The sequence below is a fragment of the Dromiciops gliroides genome, chromosome 1, assembly GCF_019393635.1.
Source record: "Dromiciops gliroides isolate mDroGli1 chromosome 1, mDroGli1.pri, whole genome shotgun sequence".
NCBI classification, from domain to species: domain Eukaryota; kingdom Metazoa; phylum Chordata; class Mammalia; order Microbiotheria; family Microbiotheriidae; genus Dromiciops; species Dromiciops gliroides.
The window spans coordinates 20,929,939-20,950,036 of record NC_057861.1 but is presented as its reverse complement, the minus strand read 5'-3'; the positions used below and the strand labels follow the sequence as shown (position 1 = coordinate 20,950,036).

The 20,098-nt window shown below is 40.2% G+C and overlaps 1 protein-coding gene across 3 annotated transcripts in view; it reads right to left on the bottom strand.

Moving 5' to 3' along the window:
• The window catches only part of TAOK3 (TAO kinase 3), a 247,833-nt gene that overhangs the window by 118,238 nt on the left and 109,497 nt on the right, over window positions 1-20,098 (bottom strand). For 2 of the 3 annotated variants that reach the window (XM_043986734.1, XM_043986743.1), the window contains exon 3: window positions 17,238-17,445. In XM_043986734.1, coding sequence (XP_043842669.1) covers window positions 17,238-17,357 — 120 coding nt within the window. In that variant the 5' untranslated portion in view covers window positions 17,358-17,445. Of the gene's footprint in view, window positions 1-17,237; window positions 17,446-20,098 lie in introns of those variants that run through there. The other variant, XM_043986749.1, reaches the window with a different exon arrangement.

Here is a 20,098-nt window from a genome sequence, read left to right as displayed (position 1 = left end):
ATATTTCCAAGACCCAGTAAAACTACAGCCATGGTTCTGAGGTAAGGGATTCAACACAATGCAATTGACTTATAAATTTAGATCAACCAATTCTGAAGAAGTTATTTGATCATATTCTCAAATATGATTGGTTTAGCAAGGTCCAGATGATATCAATACATTTTAAAGAATTAAATTGGACCCAAGAGTATTTCTCAACAATTTGCTTTGATGACATTTAAATAAAGCTTCTCTCTGCCTTCCTATGCCTGTCAGAGTAAGCAAGATGATCACACAAGAGCATTTTCAGAGGCACGAAGAAAATGGCCTATCCTGGCCCACAGATGACACGTTCAAGTGATCTTTAAGTGAAGCCTCTGATAAAGTCTGAGCAATCAGGTAAACATGGGTTTTGTGCTATTCACGGGGTCATAGCCCTGGAGGGCCCTAGGATGTCAGTCAATTAACATTGATTAAGTGCCGACTGTGTCCCAAGCACCACGCTAAGCACTGGGAATACAAGGAAAGGCAAAAGACACTCAGTTCCTGCCCTCAGGAGCTCACAGTCTAACAGGGGGAGACAACATGCAAACAGCTAGGTACAAACCAGCGGATTCAGGACACATTGGGGATCGTCGCAGAGGAAAGGCATCAGGATTAAGGAGGAATGGAAAAGGCTTCTTGCAAAAGGTGAGATCTTAGCAGAGACCAGAAGAGAGCCAGGAAAGCCAGGAGTCGGAGAATCACAGGCATGGGGACAGGCAGTGGGAAATGCGAGAGTCGGTATGTGTGTAAGTGACAAAGTTGACTGGGGAGTCATTGGAGTTTATTGAGGGGTTGACACCCTCAGGTCTGTGCTTAGGAAGAACCACTTTCTGAGTGGAGGATGGATTGGAATGGGGAGAGACTTGAGTGGTAGACACCACCAATAGGCTATTGCAGCAGGCATGAGGCTATGAGGGCTTGCACTAGTTTAGGTAGCTGTGTCAGAAGAGAAAAGAGAGACTATAGACCTTCAATAGATTAGTGGAAGAAGAGCAAGAGAACATGCACGGTTGAAGATAACCTCTAGGCTATGAGCCTCGGTGATGGGGAGGCTGGTGGTATTTTTGACAATAGAGAAATTAGGAGGAGGTAAAGATTTGGGGGAAATATAGTTGAGTTCAGTTTTGTACGGCCCGAGTTTAAGATGTCTATGGAACATCACATACAAGATGTCCAATAGGCAGTTGGAGATGTGAGACTGGAGGTCAAGAGTAGGTCAGGGCTGGACAGGTATATTTGAGAATCCTCATCATATAGATGATAAATGAATCTACAGGAGCTGATTGAGATCATCAAGTGAAACTGGATAGAGGTTGGAGAGGGGAGGGCTCAGGACATGCCCATGATTATTTGGCATGACCTGGATGAAGATCAGCAAAGGAGACCAAGAAAAGAAAGTTAGGTAGAAGGAGAACCAAGAGGTAATCGAGTCAACCTTCTCATTTTATAATTAAGTCAACTGGGTTGGTTAAGTAACTTGTCTGAGGTCATACAGATTGTAAGATTTGAATTCAAACCTGCTTGATTCCAAGTACAATTCTCTAAACCACTATTCTACCTACCCCCATGTAGTAAGGCATTCCAGGGACCTGATTCTTTAAAAACAAAACAACTCACACACACAAAAAATAACCTTCCTATTATCAATGACTAAAACCCTCCAAAATGCCCCTTTAAGTCTGAGCTTACATAGAGTGGTATTATGCCAGAGTAGTGTTAAAGGACATAGGAGAAGTCAAATCTGCATTGTGTGTTTCCACTACAAATCTACTAACAGAGACAGAGGCTTTATGTGAAATCCTAGCTGGTAAGAGGCTTGAAAAATCAGTATGTCTAAGAAGGAAAAACACATTTCCACTCATATGTAATTAGACCATGCTATTATCTAATTACCTATCCTTACTAAAGGTTTTTATAATCAATGCTGATTTGCAGTCAGAAAAGTAGAAAAAAAAAAAAAAGAAAACTCAACCCAGTGATGAACTTTAGCCCATCCAAACCAAGAATAATATTTACAAAGTAGTGGTTAATTGAACTTGACAAGTTACCTGCCCACAAAACCATCCAGTTTACTGAGACTATCAGAAAATCACTTGGACATCTATGGAGGGAGGGGGTAAAAATAAATTCTGGAAATAGCACTGGATAAAATCAATTTCTTCTGGGTCTATCTCTGGCCAAACAGAATTTCCAGCACTACCTTTACAAGGGTGTAACTAAAAGTTAGTTAGATTTATCTTTCCTTTAGTCAATTCAAATAAAAAATTAATTTTTGAAAGGGAGAAAAATTCTCTCAATGGCCTCTTATCAGCCCAATATAAACACATGAAGCTCCTCAAATGTTCCGATAAAAGATTTGAATTCTTCTTGACTCTAGAAACTGAGCTCCATGTTGAACTCCATTCTGAAAGACCAGCCTTGATATTTCTAAGCAAAAGGGTAGATGGACTTCCAGGATAATTGGGTTTTTGTTGTTGTTGTTGTTGTTTGTTTGTTTTTTTGCAGGGCAATGGGGGTTAAGCGACTTGCCCAGGGTCACACAGCTAGTAAGTGTCAAGTATATGAGGCAGGATTTGAACTCAGGTACTCCTGAATCCAGGGTCAGTGCTTTATCCACCGTGCCACCTAGCTGCCCCAGGATAATTGTTAAGAAAACCACACTGAAGGGTTCCATGGCTAAAGCTTGCAAACAAAATTTGAGCAGGCTCACATCGGATCAACCATTTTCATCTAATTCTACCAATTGTGACTGAGCTCCTACTATGTGTAAAACAGTGTCCTGGGGAGAGATTACATCATATTTCAGGCCTTTCTCCATGAAGTGAATCGGTTTTATTGCTACATCAGGGAGGAAGAAAAGGTCATGGGAACATGGATTTAAGGCAATGGGGTCAAACTCAAATAGAAACAGGGCCACTGAGCTGTACATAAGGAAGCCTGTAGGCCACATTCTGAGTTAGAAAACCACACGGGTTTATCTCTTCTTTTTTTGTTGTTGTTAATACACTAACACATTAGAATTAGATGGGAACTGCATTTTGATCAGCTTCAGGCTCATGGGCTGCATGAAGTACACAGGCTGTATGTTAGACACTTCTAGTTTAGAGCTGAAAGGGACTTTAGAGGCCACTGAGCCACACATCTACTAAATGTCTGAGGCAGGATTTAGAATCAGGTTCTGTTTCTGGCACCATTTAAAATAATTTCAATCGGGGGCAGCTAGGTGGCGCAGTGGATAGAGCACCGGCCCTGGATTCAGAAGTTCCTGAGTTCAAATCCGGCCTCAGATACTTGACACTTACTAGCTGTGTGACCTTGGGCAAGTCACTTAACCCCCACTGCCCTGCAAAAAAAAAAAAAACACCAAAAAAACCAAAACAAAACAAAAAATAAAATGATTTCAATCTTACCCAATAGAGCATATTTTCAAGAATATAAAATGTGAATGGATAACTCAACTAGCCAATAGGAATGGGCACTTCCAGAAATAAAAGATTGAATTTGTTGTTTTTATTGACTATTCTATTACACATGTTATATCCAGAATCTGTTCTTGCCTTGGTTAAGACTAAACATTATAACTTTTTTTCTTTTAATTTTCAAAGAACTAATAAGTGTCCTGGCCCTCTGCTAGTTTCTGGGGAAAAAAAATAAAATCACATACATGTGGTGTATATGTATCTACAGAGTAAAGGAATTTTTTGAGGAAGGGGGAAAGGGCTGCTAGCCACTACGTGGGGGGAGGGAAGTGGATTGGAAAAGGCCTTTTGTCGATTTCATCATTTCTTATGACTCAGTTCTGATTCCACATGCATATACCATGATTTGTTTAGCCATTCCCCACAGGCTGAGATTCCCTTAGTTTCCAGTTCATCGTTGTTACAAAAAGAGTTGCTATAAGTATTTTTATACTGTAATGATTGGAATGATGCCACCTACTGGAGACTTACTATAGGAAAGCTCCACCATGAGGAGAATGCCTCAGAGGGCAAGGCCATGCGGCTTTTCCTTGGCGTCAGGAAGTGACGTTTGCTCATAGGGTGCTGTCTATTAAGACTACCAGCCAATCAACTTGAGGAGCCTCCTATTTTCTGGGAGGGGACAGGAAGGAGGAAGGAGGGCTTGTGTGGAGAGCTCTGTATCTTTTTGGTTCCTGACTTCATAGTGGTGCTGGGGGGTGGCAGAGGACTTCACAGGAAAATTGAGGAAAAATGGGAATGCCAGGCTGTTGGAATTCTGTTCTCAATCTTTCTCTATCTTTCAATAAACCCTTAAAAACCTAAACTCATTTTATCAGTGATTTTAGTCAGTTTCCCCCAAAACTGGGGGAACAGATTAGAACCCACATTTAGAATCTTAAATTACACAATACACAAGGATCTTTCCCCTCTTCCTTTGATGTCTTTGGGGATATCTGTGTAATAGTGGTTTTACTGAGTTAAAGGAATGATTTTTTTAGGCATAGCTCCAAACTGCTGACCAGAATGGTTGGACCAATTCACAATTCTACCAACAATGCACAACTGTGCTTATTTTCCTCTGGCCCCTCTAATTTTGCTATTTTCCTCTCTTGCCATCTTTGCCAATATAATGAGTAATGGGTGGAGCCTGGGCTATACTTTGAAGGAAACAAGAGATTTTGAGAGGTGGAGGAAAGGAGAGAAAGCCTTTCAAGTATGGGTGATGGTCTGTGCAAAGGTGCCAAGGAAGCAGATGAAATGTGAAATATGAGAAAAAGCAAGTGTCCTTGTTCTTCTTGTTTGTCCTTGGATTGAAGAGGAGCATGACATATGGAGGTGATGTCATGACTTGCACTGAATTGCATTTAGTGAGGGAGGGCTAGGGCAGTGGCAAGAATATATCAGTACAGCTGGAGATGGCCCTGGATGGTTAAATTACTTGCCTAGGGTCACACAGCTAGTAAGTGTTTGAGGTGAGATTTGAACTCAGGTCCTTCCAACTTCAGGGCCAGTGCTCTATCCACTGTGCCACCTAGTTGGCCCAAGAGAAAAAGCAAGTAGTTGTTTGGAATGTAGAGTGTGTATGTGTGTGTGTGTTTGTGAAAGAGAGAGAGAGAGAGAGAGAGAGAGAGAGGTGATCAGTCTGGAAAGATAGTTTACAAACCAAATGATGAAAAATTTAAATACCAGATAGAAGAGTTTATCTTTTATCGTGAAGGTAAGAAAAAAAATCACTGAAACTTAAAATTTTTTTTCTAATTTTTTCCCTCCTCTCAATTGAATAACAACAAAATAATAAATACACACAAACAAAGCCCTACGCCACTGCGTTTATTTGTTTTTGTATGGTCTACATGGAGTTATTAACCTTTATTTTTTTAACGAATACCAATCATTTTGATGACTAATGCTTTATAGTAGTTTGAGATCTGATTCTACTAGTTGTCCATTTTTCTCACTTTTTCATGATTACTTTAAAAATTCTTGACCTTGGGGGCAGCTAGGTGGTACAGTGAATAAACCAGCCTTGATTCAGGAGGACCTTAGTTCAAATCTGGCCTCGGACACTTGACACTTACTAGCTGTGTGACCCTGGGCAAGTCACTTAACCCTCATTTGTCCCACCCCTCCAAAAAAAACTTGATCTTTCTTCCTCTAGGTAAATTATAATTTTTTTTCTTGGTCTAAAAAAAGTATTCTTTGGTCATTTGACTGGTATGGTAAAAAGTATATTAACTTAGGTGATTTTGTCACTTTTGCTATAGTGGCATGACCTACCTACGGAAAATGACTATATTCCTAATTATTTAGGTCACTATTTCTGTAAAGAGTGTTTTGGAATTGAATTCATAGAGTTCTTGGGTGTGTTTCAGTAGACAGATCCTCAAATATTTGATACCTTCTTAGTTATTTTGAATGGAATTTTGCTTTTTATCTCTAAGGGTAGGGACTGTCTTTTACCTCTTTTTGTATCTCTAGTGTTAAGAACAGTGCCTGGCACGTAGTAGGACAATAAAGGTTTATTGACTTGACTTTTGCTGGTAAGATACAGGAATAACGATGATTTTGTAGATTTATTCTACATCCTGCAACTTTGCTGAATTTATGAAGAATTTAAAATAATTTTTAATTGTCCCTTTAGAGTTATCTAGATAATGATATCATCCGTAAAAAAAATAGCTTTTTTCCCTTCTCTGGCTTTATTTATTCCCTTGATATCTTTCTGTTTTCTAATTGCTAGAGCAAGAATTTCCAGAATTATGTTAAATACTAGTGCTGATAATGGGATTCTTATTTATTCTCTGATTTTATTGGACAGGCCTGTACATTTTCTCCATAATATATACTGTTTGATCTTGGTTTCAGACAGATGTTATTTATCATATTAAGGAAAAGTCAAGTTATTCCTATGCTTTCTAATAAAACACATGTGTTGGATTTTGTTAAAAGTCCTTTCAGCATCCAGTGACATATCATGAGGTTTTATTATTTACAATGGTGATATGGTTTTTTTTGTTCGTAGTTCACCTTATATTGAGCCAATCCTGAATTTCAGTACAAATGCTCATCACCAGGTATAATCAGTTTACTATGTTATAACATTTATTCAAAAATTTTTATGTCAACCTTCATTAGGAACATCAGCTTATAGTTTTATTTCTGTTTTGTCTCTTTCTAGTTTAGTTATCAAGACAATATTTATATCATAGAAAGAAACTGGAAACCTCTTCCTGCCAATTTATCAAAACAGGTTAGATAATATTAGTATTAACTGTTTTTAGAATAGAAATCCCTTGAAAATCCATGCAGCCCTGGAGGTTTTGTTGTGAATTCTTTTATGGTTTGTTTAATTTCTTTTTCAAATACTGGACTCTTTAAACTAATATTTTTTCTTGCTAATATGGGTGTTTTATATTACTGCAAATATTTATCCATTTCATTTAAGTTATGAGTTTTGGTAGCATAAAATTAGGCAAAATAATTTCTGATAATTACATTACTTTGTCAATTGTTGGAATAATCCTTTTATATTTTTGATATTAAAAATTGGTCTTCCTCTCTTTTTTGAACCAGATTAGCTGTTTATCTGTTTTATTAGTATTTTTTCAATAAAGCAGCTCCTTGTTTTATTTATCAATTTAATGTAGGTTTCTTCTTTCAATTTTTTAATCTCTGACTTTCAGAAGTTTTACTTTGTTTAATTGGGTTTCTTGATCTATTCTTATTCAACATTTTCTGCTGCATGTCTAATTCATTGATTTATTCTTTCTTCTCGTTGTTTATGAAAAAATTTTAGAGATACAAAATTCTCCTAAGGATCACTTTAGCTGTATTTCATAGTTTTGTGTATCGTGTCATTTTCTTTGATGAAATTTCTATTGTTTCTATAATTTGTTCTTTGATTCACTAGTGCCTAAGGTTAAATTATTTAGGCTCTAGTTGATTGTTCATTCATTCTTCAAAGGACTTGTATTGAATATATTTTTTATTGCAAAATGATCAATAATCATGGGTTGAAATATTTCTGCTTCTCTCTCTATTGGTGAGTTCTTTATGCTCAAATACATGATTAATTTTTTAAAAAGGTGCCACGAATGGCTGAGAAGTATTCTGTTCTTATTTAGCAATTATCGTTTCTCTATGCTCTCTATTTTTTTTCTAAAGTGTTTATTCAAGTCTTTGAATTCTTTCTTGCTTGTGTTTTGATTATATATTTTTTCAGGTCCGAAAGGGGGTACATTGAAGTCTCTAATATTATAGTATTAATGTCTATTTCTCCCTGCCATCTGATTAATTTTTAAGTGTTTCAGATATAGGTATCACATATTGACAATGATTCATTATTTATGGTGGCTTTAAGTGTAATGAAGTTTTCTCTGAAATGTAATTTTATTATAGCTCTATCTGGAAATGAGTTTGCTACCTCTGTTTTTTTGAGTCCAGATAAAACATAATAGATACCGTTTAAGTCTTTCATTTTAATTCTATGTAAATTTTTATGTTTCAAGTATGTTTCTTATAAGCAGCATATTGTTGATTGCCCCTGTTCCTGTTCCCAGGACTTTACTCTTTCTTCTTTTATTTTCCCTTTACATTCCCACTCCAGTATGTTTTTAGCCATAACTATTCCATTATCTCTCCTGCCCTCCATCATAGGTCCATTGTTTTCTGACTTCTTCCCTTTAGAGTTTAGTGTATTTCTATACTGCAATCTCTGTGTGACTCTGTGTGTGTAAAATTGTGTTTCCAATTTCCTTTGTGCAGTTCAGATGAAAGTGAAGTTCATGGACTGCCCATTCCCTCCTACTTCTACCAACAACTTGGATTCACTTCATCTTAATGCCCCTCTCTTATGTGAGATAGTGATTTTCTTCCTTTTGGTCTTCTTTTCTTCTACAGTACAGTCCCTTATCCTTCTTTGTCTCTGGGCCTCCTCTCCTACTGCCGTGAGGCTCCAGGGAAGGCTGGGTTCTTTTTGGAACCTTTCTTCATTGCCTCATTGGCTCTGGGCCTTCTCCTGTGCTGGGCTCTGCCTGGGACTTTCTCCTCCCTTGTCTTTTGCTACAGGTTTTGCTCAGGGTCTTTGTGGGCTGCACCTAAGCTGAGCTCTGCTCAGTCCTTTCTCCTACTACAACAGGGACATAAGATCACCTGCCCTGTGGGACCAGGCAGTTACATACTGTGTAGAATGTTCCACTTATCCTGCTTTGTCTCCTTCCAGAACTTGTTTAGAATTCTGGATCTTGGGGGCAGCTAGGTGGCCCAGTGGATAGAGCACCAGCCTTGGAGTCAGGAGGACCTGAGTTCAATCCAGCCTCAGACACTTAACACTTACTAGCTGTGTGACCCTGGGCAAGTCACTTGACCCCAACTGCCTCACCAAAAAAAAAAAATCCAACAAAAAAACAAAACAAAACAAAAAAGAATTCTGGATCTCCCCCCCCCCCCCCCCGCTCTCCTCTCTCACTCTCTCTCTCTCTAGTCCTGGACTTAGTGGAGGAACTTAGAACCGATTCTCTTTATTTCAGTTAATATTGTGCATTTTTTGAGCTTTACAGGGGATGTTGGTGGGAGGGTAGGTGAGATTGGTCTTCTATAGGTCCTACCATGTTGTCATATTCCCACAAAGTCATCAGGAGAGGAGCGGTATAGGAGGTGATATCTGAACTGAACCTGGAGTGGAGCTGTTGATTCCAAGAGGTAGAGGTGAGGAGGTATGAAGTACAAAAGGTAGGAGATGGAATGTCTTCTGTGTAGACCAAATTGGCTGGAATGTGGAATGAGTGAAGGGAAAAAATGTGGAAACTGTGTACAAATAAGGATTACAGTTAAATTGTGGAGGGCTTTACATATCAAACACTGGAGTCAGTTGTTTTTAAGGTAATTAGGGAGTCACTGAAACTTCTTTAGCAAGTAAATGCCATGATCCACCCTGTGCTTTAGAAATATCAATGTGTGGGGGGCAGCTAGGTGGTGCAGTGGATAAAGCACTGGCCTTGGATTCAGGAGGACCTGAGTTCAAATCCAGCCTCAGACACTTGACACTTACTAGCTGTGTGACCCTGGGCAAGTCACTTAACCCTCATTGCCTCGCCAAAAAAAAAAAAATATCAATGTGTCAGCTGTGTGGGGGATGGATTGGAAAGGGGAGACTGGAGGTGGGGAGCTCAATTAGGAGGATGCTGTAATAGAAAAGATGAGAGGTGATGGGGGCTTGATCTGTATAAATAGAGACAAGGGACTGGATAAGAAAGATGTCATGGAAGTATAATGATGACTGATTACAAATGGAGAGGACAGTTGAGGATGACTCAAGGGTTGTGAACCTGGTGATTGGAAGGATGGGCCTCTTGACTGAATTAAGGAAGTTTGAAGGATGGAGGGGTTGTATAGAAGAAGATAATGGCTTCTCTTTTGGATGCACTGAGTTTCTAATGGCGATAGCGTACCTATCTGGATCTATCTAGGAGGTACTTGGCACTGGAATTGCAGAGACATGACGGCTGGATTTATAGGTTTGGGAGATCACTTCTGCATAGAGATCATAACTGAACCCATAGGAACCGATGAAATCATTAGGAGAGAGAGAACGTAGACATCTAAGAAAGGATGCGCCATTAGGGAGCCTAAGGGAACCCATGCAACGTGGGTGGAACACAGATGGTCCTTCTGCAGAGGAAACCTTGGGAACAATCAATGGACAGGTAGAAGGAGAAACAGGAGAAAGCAGGATCAGGAAGCCCAGGGAGGAGGGAGCAGTCGATACTGCCCAGAGATACAGAGAAGGTCAGGAAGAGAAGATAGCAGGGGACACTGAGTGGGGCAGCTGAGAGATCACCAGGAACCTTAGGGAGTACACTTTCAGTTGGGTGACAGAGTTGGAACCCTGCTTTTAAAGGTTTGAGGAATGACTGAAAGGGAAGGGAAGGCAGTAAATGTAACTAAGGCCCCTTTTCAAATGATAATAACTAGCTTGCCTTTATAAAGCTTGTTTAGAATTGCAAACCAAGTGTTCTAGGTCCCACAACAACCTTATTGAAGCAGGTGCTTTCACTGTTGCCATTTTACAGGGGAGAGGACCAGGACCGAAGCTAGGAGAGGTTAAGGAGTTTGCCCAGGGTCACACAGTTAGTGAGTGTCTGAGACGAGATTTGAACTCTGGTCTTCCTGACTTCAGGTTCATCACTCTAGCTATTCTAACACCTAGCTGCCTACAGTGTGGCCATGAAAGGGAGAAAAAAATACATAGGAAAATAGCTTAAGGAGATGGCAAGATCAAGTGAAATTTGAAGTAAGAACAAAGATGTTAAAACCTGAAATCAACTTAATATCCAAGCCACTAAGCAAACACATCTAGGACAATATAAAGTTATTTGATTATGTGGGTGAGTGAAGGTATTGTGAGTTCAACAAAGTAACCCACACACCTATTAGACCTTTAGTTTTGTTTTTTGTTTTGTTTTTGTTTTTGTTTGCAGGGCAATGACTTGTCCAGGGTCCCACAGCTAGTAAGTGTCAAGTGTCTGAGGCTGGATTTGAACTCAGGTCCTCTTGAATTCAGGGCCGGTGCTTTACCCACTGTGCGACCTAGCTGCCCCGCTTTAGTCTTTTATGTATAATTGAATCCAAGAAGAATACACTCATCCCTGGTCCTGTTTTCTTTCATCCCAGATGCAATAATGAATCACCTTTTAATCCTGTACTAACTCCTCAGTTTACACATATAAACTGAAGCCCACAGACATGTTCCACTGAGCTATTTTCATAGCTGATGAAGAAGGTCTATCCCTTAATATGGTTAAAAAATGTTTTCCAGGGGCAGCTAGGTGGCGCAGTGGATAGAGCACCAGCCCTGGAGTCAGGAGTACCTGGGTTCAAATCTGGCCTCAGACACTTAACACTTGCTAGCTGTGTGATCCTGGGCAAGTCACTTCACCCCAATTGCCTCACTAAAAAAAAAAAAAAAAAAAGTTTTCCAGCAAGCCTACTCTATTGGTCAATCCCTGCTTGTATTCAACAGTAGCCATTTCTTCAAGACTCTGTGCATCCACTCTCATCTGAATGATGCTCCGGAGCTGGGCCAGACTGCCGATCAGTCTAAGTAGATTTCTTGGCATCTACCTTTGCCAAGTAGTCAGAATGTGACTAAAGAGTCAAGGAGCAGGATTGTAGCATTGACATTTTAATGCTTCAATTGCCATATTCAGGTCATTATACAGCTTATCCAAATGGCCGGGATCCAGAAGCAGTCCATAAGAAATGCTATAAAACATCACATCTTCTGGCCTGAATCTAATTTTTCTGCACACTGATAGATAGCATCTTCTAGGAGACTGAGATGGGAGTTGCCAAGACTGCTATAGGCGTCATTGATTGATGGGGTAAGGGCTGTGCTACAGATATCGATGTTTCTGCGACCAATAGGAAAAGTTCATCTTTCAGAATCTTCCTGAGTATACGATTCTGAACCAACACAAGACCTAAATCCATTAAAAATTCCCTAATTGAAATTGTACATTTCTACCAGGGTTTCAGCCGATTGTATTCTTTTCCTCTCTTACGAAAATACCTCCCATGCTTTGGTTTTGGATAACATAATGTCCACTTCTGTAGATTAGGGTTTCTTAAGTTGTGAACTTTTAAAAATATATTAATAACTACATTTCAATACAATTGGTTTCCTTCGTAGTCCCATGTATTTTATTTTATTCATTTCCAAACATTACAAGGAATTCATCAGCTCCACTAGACTCCTAAAGGGGTCCATGACACACACACACACAAACAGAAGTTCTGTTTTGATTGGTATTGGCCATTTGTTAAGTCAAATTCAAGGTTATCTATTGTTCTACTGTCAAAAATATGAACTCTTTGATTATGGCTTCCCATGGAACAAAGACAAATACAAAGTGGCTTTTTGGTCTCATGTGACTTTCTTTTTCCATATGGATATTGGTTTAGTGGCCAAAAAAGGGTGGATGGTGGTTAAAAAAATTTATATAGTTTTCATGTTGTCTGTAAAAATTAATGCAACTCTTGAAAGATTATTGACCAAAAAAAATGGTGTGCTGTTCTAATAGAGGAATTGAATCACATCAATATAAATATTGACATTCTTTCTACAAATGAAACAAGAAGACTAAGAAAGTGTAGCAAAACAGGGACAGAAAAGATCACAGGAGATAAAATGGACAACTAATTACATAAAATTAAAGTAGTTTTGCATAGACAAATCCAATATAGCTAAGATGAAAAGGGAAAAAACTGGGAAAAACCTGTTATATCAAATTTCTCTGATAAAGGTCTGAAATCCAACTTACATAAGGAATTGATTCAAATTTACAAGAATAAATTTCCCAAATGACAAATGCTCAAAGGATATGAATATTTTTTAAGGGAAGACATACAAACTATCAAAAAACATCCCATGAAACCTATCAAATTTATTTATTGATTCGAGTGATCAATAAAAGATATGAAATCATATCATATGAAAAAAATGTTCCAATCACTGATAATCATAGAAATGCAAATTAAAGCAACAGTGAGGTTCCATTTCACACCCATTAGTTTAGCAAAGCTGACAGAAACAAAAATGACAATTGTTGGAAGAGCTATCAGAAAACAGGCACATGGATGGAGCTGTGGATTGATCTAGCTATGGGTCCCCATAATTACTGAACTGTGCATACTCTTTGGGCCAGCCATATCACTACTAGATTTACGTCCTATGGAGATCAAAGATATAGGGAAGGTACTCCCTGCCCTCAAGGGGCTGATGTTCTAATAGAGGCCCTCCAGATCTCACGGAGAAGGCTCTGCAGTATTCTGGGGCTGCACGCAATCGGCACAGTGTTATCCACAAACAGGAGCAACTGCAGAACCTCATCATTCCTAAGGAATTCCTTTTCTGTCTGGACTTGGTTCATGTAGGGCGTCGGCCTGTCTTATGCATCACGACTTACAGTCACAGAATCATCATAAAAAGTTATTTCAGTGATTGTTGCTGTCAAGGACTCTCATTTAATCTTAATGGGTGAGTGAGAAACACATTGTTGGAGAGGGTGTGTTTTGCACAAGGCAGTAAAATTTATATACACACACATAAATATATGTATACACACACGTGTGTGTGTGTGATTAGTGAATGACAAATTTGGTAAGATCTTGTATTTTCAGTAAGCTCTGTGACTGTAAAGACACCTACTACAAAGTCCTTTCTCCAACAGCCTGCCTACTCTCTTAGGTACTTAGGTGCTGGAGGCCAAATGCCTGGTTAGTGCTATTATTACCACTTCCCAGCTGTTTCCACACCATGTTGACTATACTCTAGCCATCATATTCATGCCCCTCCCACCAGAATACAGGTCCTGTCTCTGGAACCCTGGACCCTAATAGGAGAGATTTCAACTTTTATTGCCCTGAACCAGGCTTCCACTTTGCTTCCTGGCTCTAGAGGTCTGGTCATGGTAGAAGGGTCTTTTTTTCCTTTCCTTTTTGTTTTTTTTCCCTGCAAGGCAATCGGGGTTAAGTGACTGCCTAGGGGTCACATGGCTAGTAAGTGCCTGAGGCCGGATTTGAACTCAGGTCCTCCTGACTCCAGGGCTGGTGCTCTATTCACTTTGCCACCTGGCTGCCCTAGAAGGGTTTTAAGCAGCATCCAAGCAGGCCGGACCTGAACTGCCCTAGGAGACAAAGCCAAACAGTTCCTAAAGATGAAGATTCGCTCTAGTAAATCTTACTCGCTGGGCCTGCGCTTTGGCTCCCAGGCTCTGGTCTATGGGACAATTATTATAGCACTAGAGTCTAAAGGGCAAAGCTGGATCAGCCTGCGAGGGCACATGCCTGCACAAGTTCAAGTTTATGATGGTGGAGGTGCCTCACAATGGCACAGTCAGTTCATTTAGACATTGCTGTCAACATAATACTCCATTCAAGAGCCTGCTAGCGCACAGAAGGGCAGCCGCCTGCACCACAACTCTGTGATTAACAACGGACCGTTCTGCCCCTTGCTTGGCCTGGGCAGAGATCAGTTCGTTTCAGATCGCCTCCTAAAATGCTGCTTTGTCACGTTTTTTTTCTTCGAAGCCATTGTAATAAGCCCATCCCACATCCAGGGAAATGGCTCGAGTGACCCATTTAAAGGCTGGCCTGCTTGGGGTGGGTGTTCTAGTACTGGGTGCTGAGTCGCTCTGGCTTCTTCCTATATTCTTCCTACAAAGAGTCTTTCTTATAGTCAACTGAATACAGCTGAAAAATGGCTTGCTGGGCTTCAGGTCACATTCTGTGGCAAGTTTATTGTTCTACATAAGATAAAATTCTCTGTCCTTTAATTCCATTCGATTTGATTCAATTCGATTCAACCAGTATTTATTAAGTGCCTACTGCATGTCACATACGGTGCCAGGTGCTGGGGCTACACGGGACTAGAAGGAGATGATTAATTTTTTTTTTGGTGAGGCAATTGGGGTTAAGTGACTTGCCCAGGGTCACACAGCTAGTAAGTGTTGTCTGAGGCCGGATTTGAACTCAGGTCCTCCTGACTCCAGGGCCAGTGGTCTATCCACTGCGCCACCTAGCTGTCCCAGAGATGATTCTTTCTCTAAAGGAGTGTACAATTTCCCGGAGGCAAGAAAGGGTGTCTAGGAAAGGCTTCCTGCAGAAGATGCTGCCTGGGCAGTGTCTGAAGGGAAGAGAGGAAAACTCCTTGAAGTCAAGAGGAGGAAGGAGGGTGTGTGGGGCGACAGAGCTGATGTGGTTGTAGGTTATAGAGAACCGGCCAATCCAAGCTGGGAAATGTAGCCTGGGGCCAAGGCGTGTTGGGCTTTAAGAGCTAAAAAGAGGAATTTAAATTTGGGAGTCAGCACAGAGGATGACACAGAGATGAGGCATTAATTATAGGGTCACATCTCAAAAGCAGGGAGGGCTGGGAGGGGAGAAGTGAGTGGAGGACAGGTATAGGAAGGATGCAGAGGGAGAAATGGAAAACAGGAGGCTCAGTCAGAGAGAACAACTTTATGGTCCTAGATGGCGGGGGTGAAACCCCTGTGGTTGATGAGGAGATCAGGGAGACAGCCATCCCCACGTGAGGCTGAGAAGGAATGAGGGCGTAGGTCATGGAAGGTGGGAAAGTTGTTCAACTGGAAAACAAGGGTCACTGAGAGGACAGGTGGCCAGCACATCGAAGTGTCTGAGTGTAAGGGAAGGGATTGGGGTGAAGAGGAAGGCTATGAGCCTGCTAGTGGGCCCCTGGAGGAAGTCTTGAGAATGATAAGAGGGCTGCTTGTTCTGGGTGGAGTGAACTGACAAGGAGCTGGATCATCATGGCTGAAGAAGGCTGGGGAATGGCAATGCCTTCAACCGGCCCAGTGGATTGGTGAGAAATAGGAGAAGGTCCACTTACTGATGGAGAACACAGTTAGGGTGGCAGGTTCCAGGGAGGGCTACGTGAATGTCAGAGAGGGAAAGAGCGAGGGAGGAAGAGATCTGGTTACCATAGTAACTATACCATAGTAACTGCATCCCTTCCTCCCTCACTCCTTCCCTCTCTAGCAGTCAGGGAACTCTGGTCTTGCTTCCATCACCCTTTGACCGCATGTACTAAGTGAGCCAAGACTACGCCTTTGGAGGGCCTATGAAGACACTCCTTTCAAACACAACTTTTGCTCTTAATAGACACAAGATTCCATCCTGTGGAATACACATAAAGATATGAATTTTGTTCACCAGTTAGTCAACAAGCCTTTATTAGGCTCTTACTGTGTGTCAGACACTGAGGCCGTGAAAACACGGACCCTGTGCTTAAGGAGCTCTTGTTCTAAAGGGGAGACAACCTACCAAAAAAACGATGCCTACAGATTACATAGAAGAGAAATGGAAGGCAAACTCAGAGGGAAGGCAGAGGGATTCTGGGGTGAAGGGATGATTGGGAAGACCTCCTGCTCTAGCTGGGATTTGAGCTGAGTCTTAGAAGAGGTCAGAGAAGCTAGGAGGCAGAGGGCATTCCTGGCGTGGCTACAAAAGCAGAGTCAGGAGATGGAGAGTGGCCATCGAGGGGGCCAGCATAGCTGCACCACTGCATGTGTTAATAGGGCTGGGAAGGCAGGAAGGGGACAGGCGATGAAGGGCTTTACACGACAAGCAGTTTAGACTTGGTCCTACTGGAGTTTACTGGCCAGACATTGTCAGAACCGCCTGAGCTCTAGATGATCTCCGCGGTAGCCAAGGAGTGGCTGGATTGGAGTGGGGAGAGACTTAAGGCAGGGAGATCAACCAGATCATTATTCCAGGAGTGAGATGAGGGGATGTACACCAGACAGGTTGTGAAAGTAGAAAAAGCCAACAGAGTTAACTATTTTGTATATATTGGCCTTGATTCACCTTGCACTTATGCTGCATATACTCTGATATTATTGTCTCCCTTGTTAGAATGTAAGCTCCTTGGGGCAGCTAGGTGGCACAGTGGATAAAGCAGAGGCCCTGGATTCAGGAGGACCTGAGTTCAAATCTGGCCTCAGACACTTGACACTTACTAGCTGTAGTGACATTGGGCAAGTCACTTAATCCTTATTCCCCCCCCCCAAAAAAAAATAGAATGTAAACTCCTTGAGGGCAGGGATTATTTTATGCTTTGAACTTGTGTCCTCAGCACAGTACCTGGCACATAGTAGGCAGTTAATGAATTTCTCACTGATTGATAGGTTAAGGTTACTTTGATGTAACCAATGAACTGGATTTTTAAGAGGTACTCACAAAATAAACAGCTCCGAAGCTTCCATGTCCAATTTCATGTAAACCAACAAAAATTTCTTCAGGATCCTCCTTATAGAACAGGTCTGCTATCTCTGGGTCCTTCGGCACCCCTTTGCGCATGGTGAAGAGTATTACAACCCCCGTTTGTCAATATCCCAGTCAGTTTTTCCCTTCATTGACAAAGGAATTCTTGATAACCCTTCAGCACCTAAAGAGAAAGATACTTAATTATTAGCTTATTTCCAATGCAGATCCTCTCCCCCATCCAATGGGTTTACAAATGACATGAGAGGAATAGAGGTCAAAACTGCCGTCATTGATTTTTTTTTCCTTCTAATGTCTTGAACCATCTTTTATTAATATATGTTAACGCCATTTTCTTTTTAAATTTCGTGTTCTAAACTCTCTTCCTCCCACCCAACCTTCCCCCACCCACTGAGAAGACATACAATTATACCAAGGAAACATGAAATTATGGCATATTTTTTTTAATAAAAATTATCTTGGTCAAATTATTAGTCAATTCAAGGCATTCTGATAATGAATATTCTGATTTTAAGTAATTCAGCAGCTCTTGATCTCTTGCCAGAAAGTGACTTCTGCAATTCTGAAGCTACGTTCATGTAAAATGAAAGAGGCCAGTTGTTCCGTTGCTATGGAAAACATCCTGTTCTCAAGGTTTCTATTAATAAAAGGGTATCACTTTTGATAGTTCCAAATGCTGACTGACCAGTTTATTTGCATATGCTTTTTTTTAACAGCACTATTTTTTAAAGAAAAAAAATAAAGTATAGTGTCTCATATAATTTGTCATAAACGATCCCCAAAACATTTAACTGTCAAACTTGTCACATGAGACTCATGGAGGGCCCTGGCTTCTTCCCCTTTCAACAGATCTGCTAATTTTTACAGCTTTCTCTGTATTAAAAAAAAATAACCCAAACTGTTCATCACATTGGCTTAAGATGCAAATATGTAAAATGCAAAAGCCACAAACTCTCTTTTGCAGCACTGAATAAACAAATTAAGATTTTGACCACCAGCCAATGATGATTCATTTTGGACTTCCTGACCCTAGCAAGACAGCCTTGGACTGGGGCAGGTGCCCCACTCTACCTTCTTGCCACTTTGTAGAACAGGAAGGTGGCACAATGAATAGAGTATCGGACCCTTGGAGGCAGGGAGACCCAAATTCAAATCCTCCCTCAGATGTGATTCTTATTCTGGGCAAGCCACTTAACCTCCTCTCTCAACCTCAGTTTCCTCATTTATAAGATGGGAATGATAACAGTAGCACTTACTTCCCATGGTTGTTGTGAGAATCAGTGGAGATTATATATAATAAAAAAATACTTTGCAAACCTACAAACAACATGTAAATCTTAGTTATTATCATTTATTTGTAGAGATAGGTTTTGGGGTAATTAATTTTTGAGAAGGAGCAGAAACACCACAAGTCCTATACTCAACTTATTCTTTCCCCCTAAACAGACTCCTCCTATCTCTGTCTGGGGCCCCACTATTTATCTAGTCTCATGTCTGCAAACTGGAATCTATTTTTGACCTCTCTTCTTCTTCTTCTCTCTCTCTCTCTCTCTCTCTCTCTCTCTCTCTCTCTCTCTCTCTCTCTTTCCAACATTTGTCATTTTCCTTTTCAGTTGTATTAGCCAATCTGATAGGTATGACATGATACTTCAGAGTTATTTTAATTTGCATTTCTCTAATCAATAGTGATTTAGAGGGGGGCAGCTAGGTGGCGCAGTGGATAGAGCACCGGCCCTGGAGTCAGAAGTACCTGAGTTCAAATCCGGCCTCAGACACTTAACACTTACTAGCTGTGTGACCCTGGGCAAGTCACTTAACCCCCATTGCCTCACTAAAACAAAACAAAACAAAACAAAATAGTGATTTAGAGCATTTGTTCATGTGATTTTGATTAGCCTTGATTTCTTCATCTGAAAACCGCCTTGTTCACATCCTTTGACCATTTATCAATTGGGCAATGACTTGTCTTCTTATAAATTTGACTCAGTTCTCTATATATTTGAAAACTGAGGCGTTTCTCAGAGACACTTGCTGTAAACATTTCCCCCCAGTTTTTGCTTTCCTTCTAATCTTGGCTGCATTGGTTTTACTTGTGCAAAATCTTTTTAATTTAATGTAATCAAAACTATATATCTTATATCCCATAATGGTTTCTATGTTGTTTGTTTATAAATTTTCCTTTATTCATAGATCTGAAAGGTAAATTTATTCCATGCTACCCCAATTTGCTTATGATATCACCCTTTATGTCTAAATCATGTATCCATTTTGACCTATCTTGGTATATGATGTAAGATGTTGGTCTATGCCTAGTTTCTGCTATATTATTTTCCAGTTTTCCTAGTAGTTTCTGTCAAATAGTAAGCTCTTGTCCTAAAAGTTTAGATCTTTGGGTTTATTAAACACTAAATTACTATGGTCCTTAGTTATTGTGTATTGTGTACCTAATCCATCCTACTAATCCACCACTCTATTTCTTAGCCAGTATCGCATATTTCTGATGATGACCACTTTATAATACAGTTTGAGATCTAGTATGGGCAAGCACCTTCCTTCACATTTTTTTCCCATTGATTCCTTCGATATTCTTGACCTTGTGTTATTCCAATGGAATTTTGTTCTTCCAGATGACATTTCATCTTCTAGATGAGTATCATTTTTTTAGCTCTATAAAATAAATTTTTGGTAGTTTTGTTGGTATGGCACTGAATAAATGAACTAATTTAGGTAAAATTGTCATTTTATTATATTGGCTTACCCTACCCATGAGTAATTAATATTTTTCCAATTGTTTAGATCTGACTTTATTTCTATGA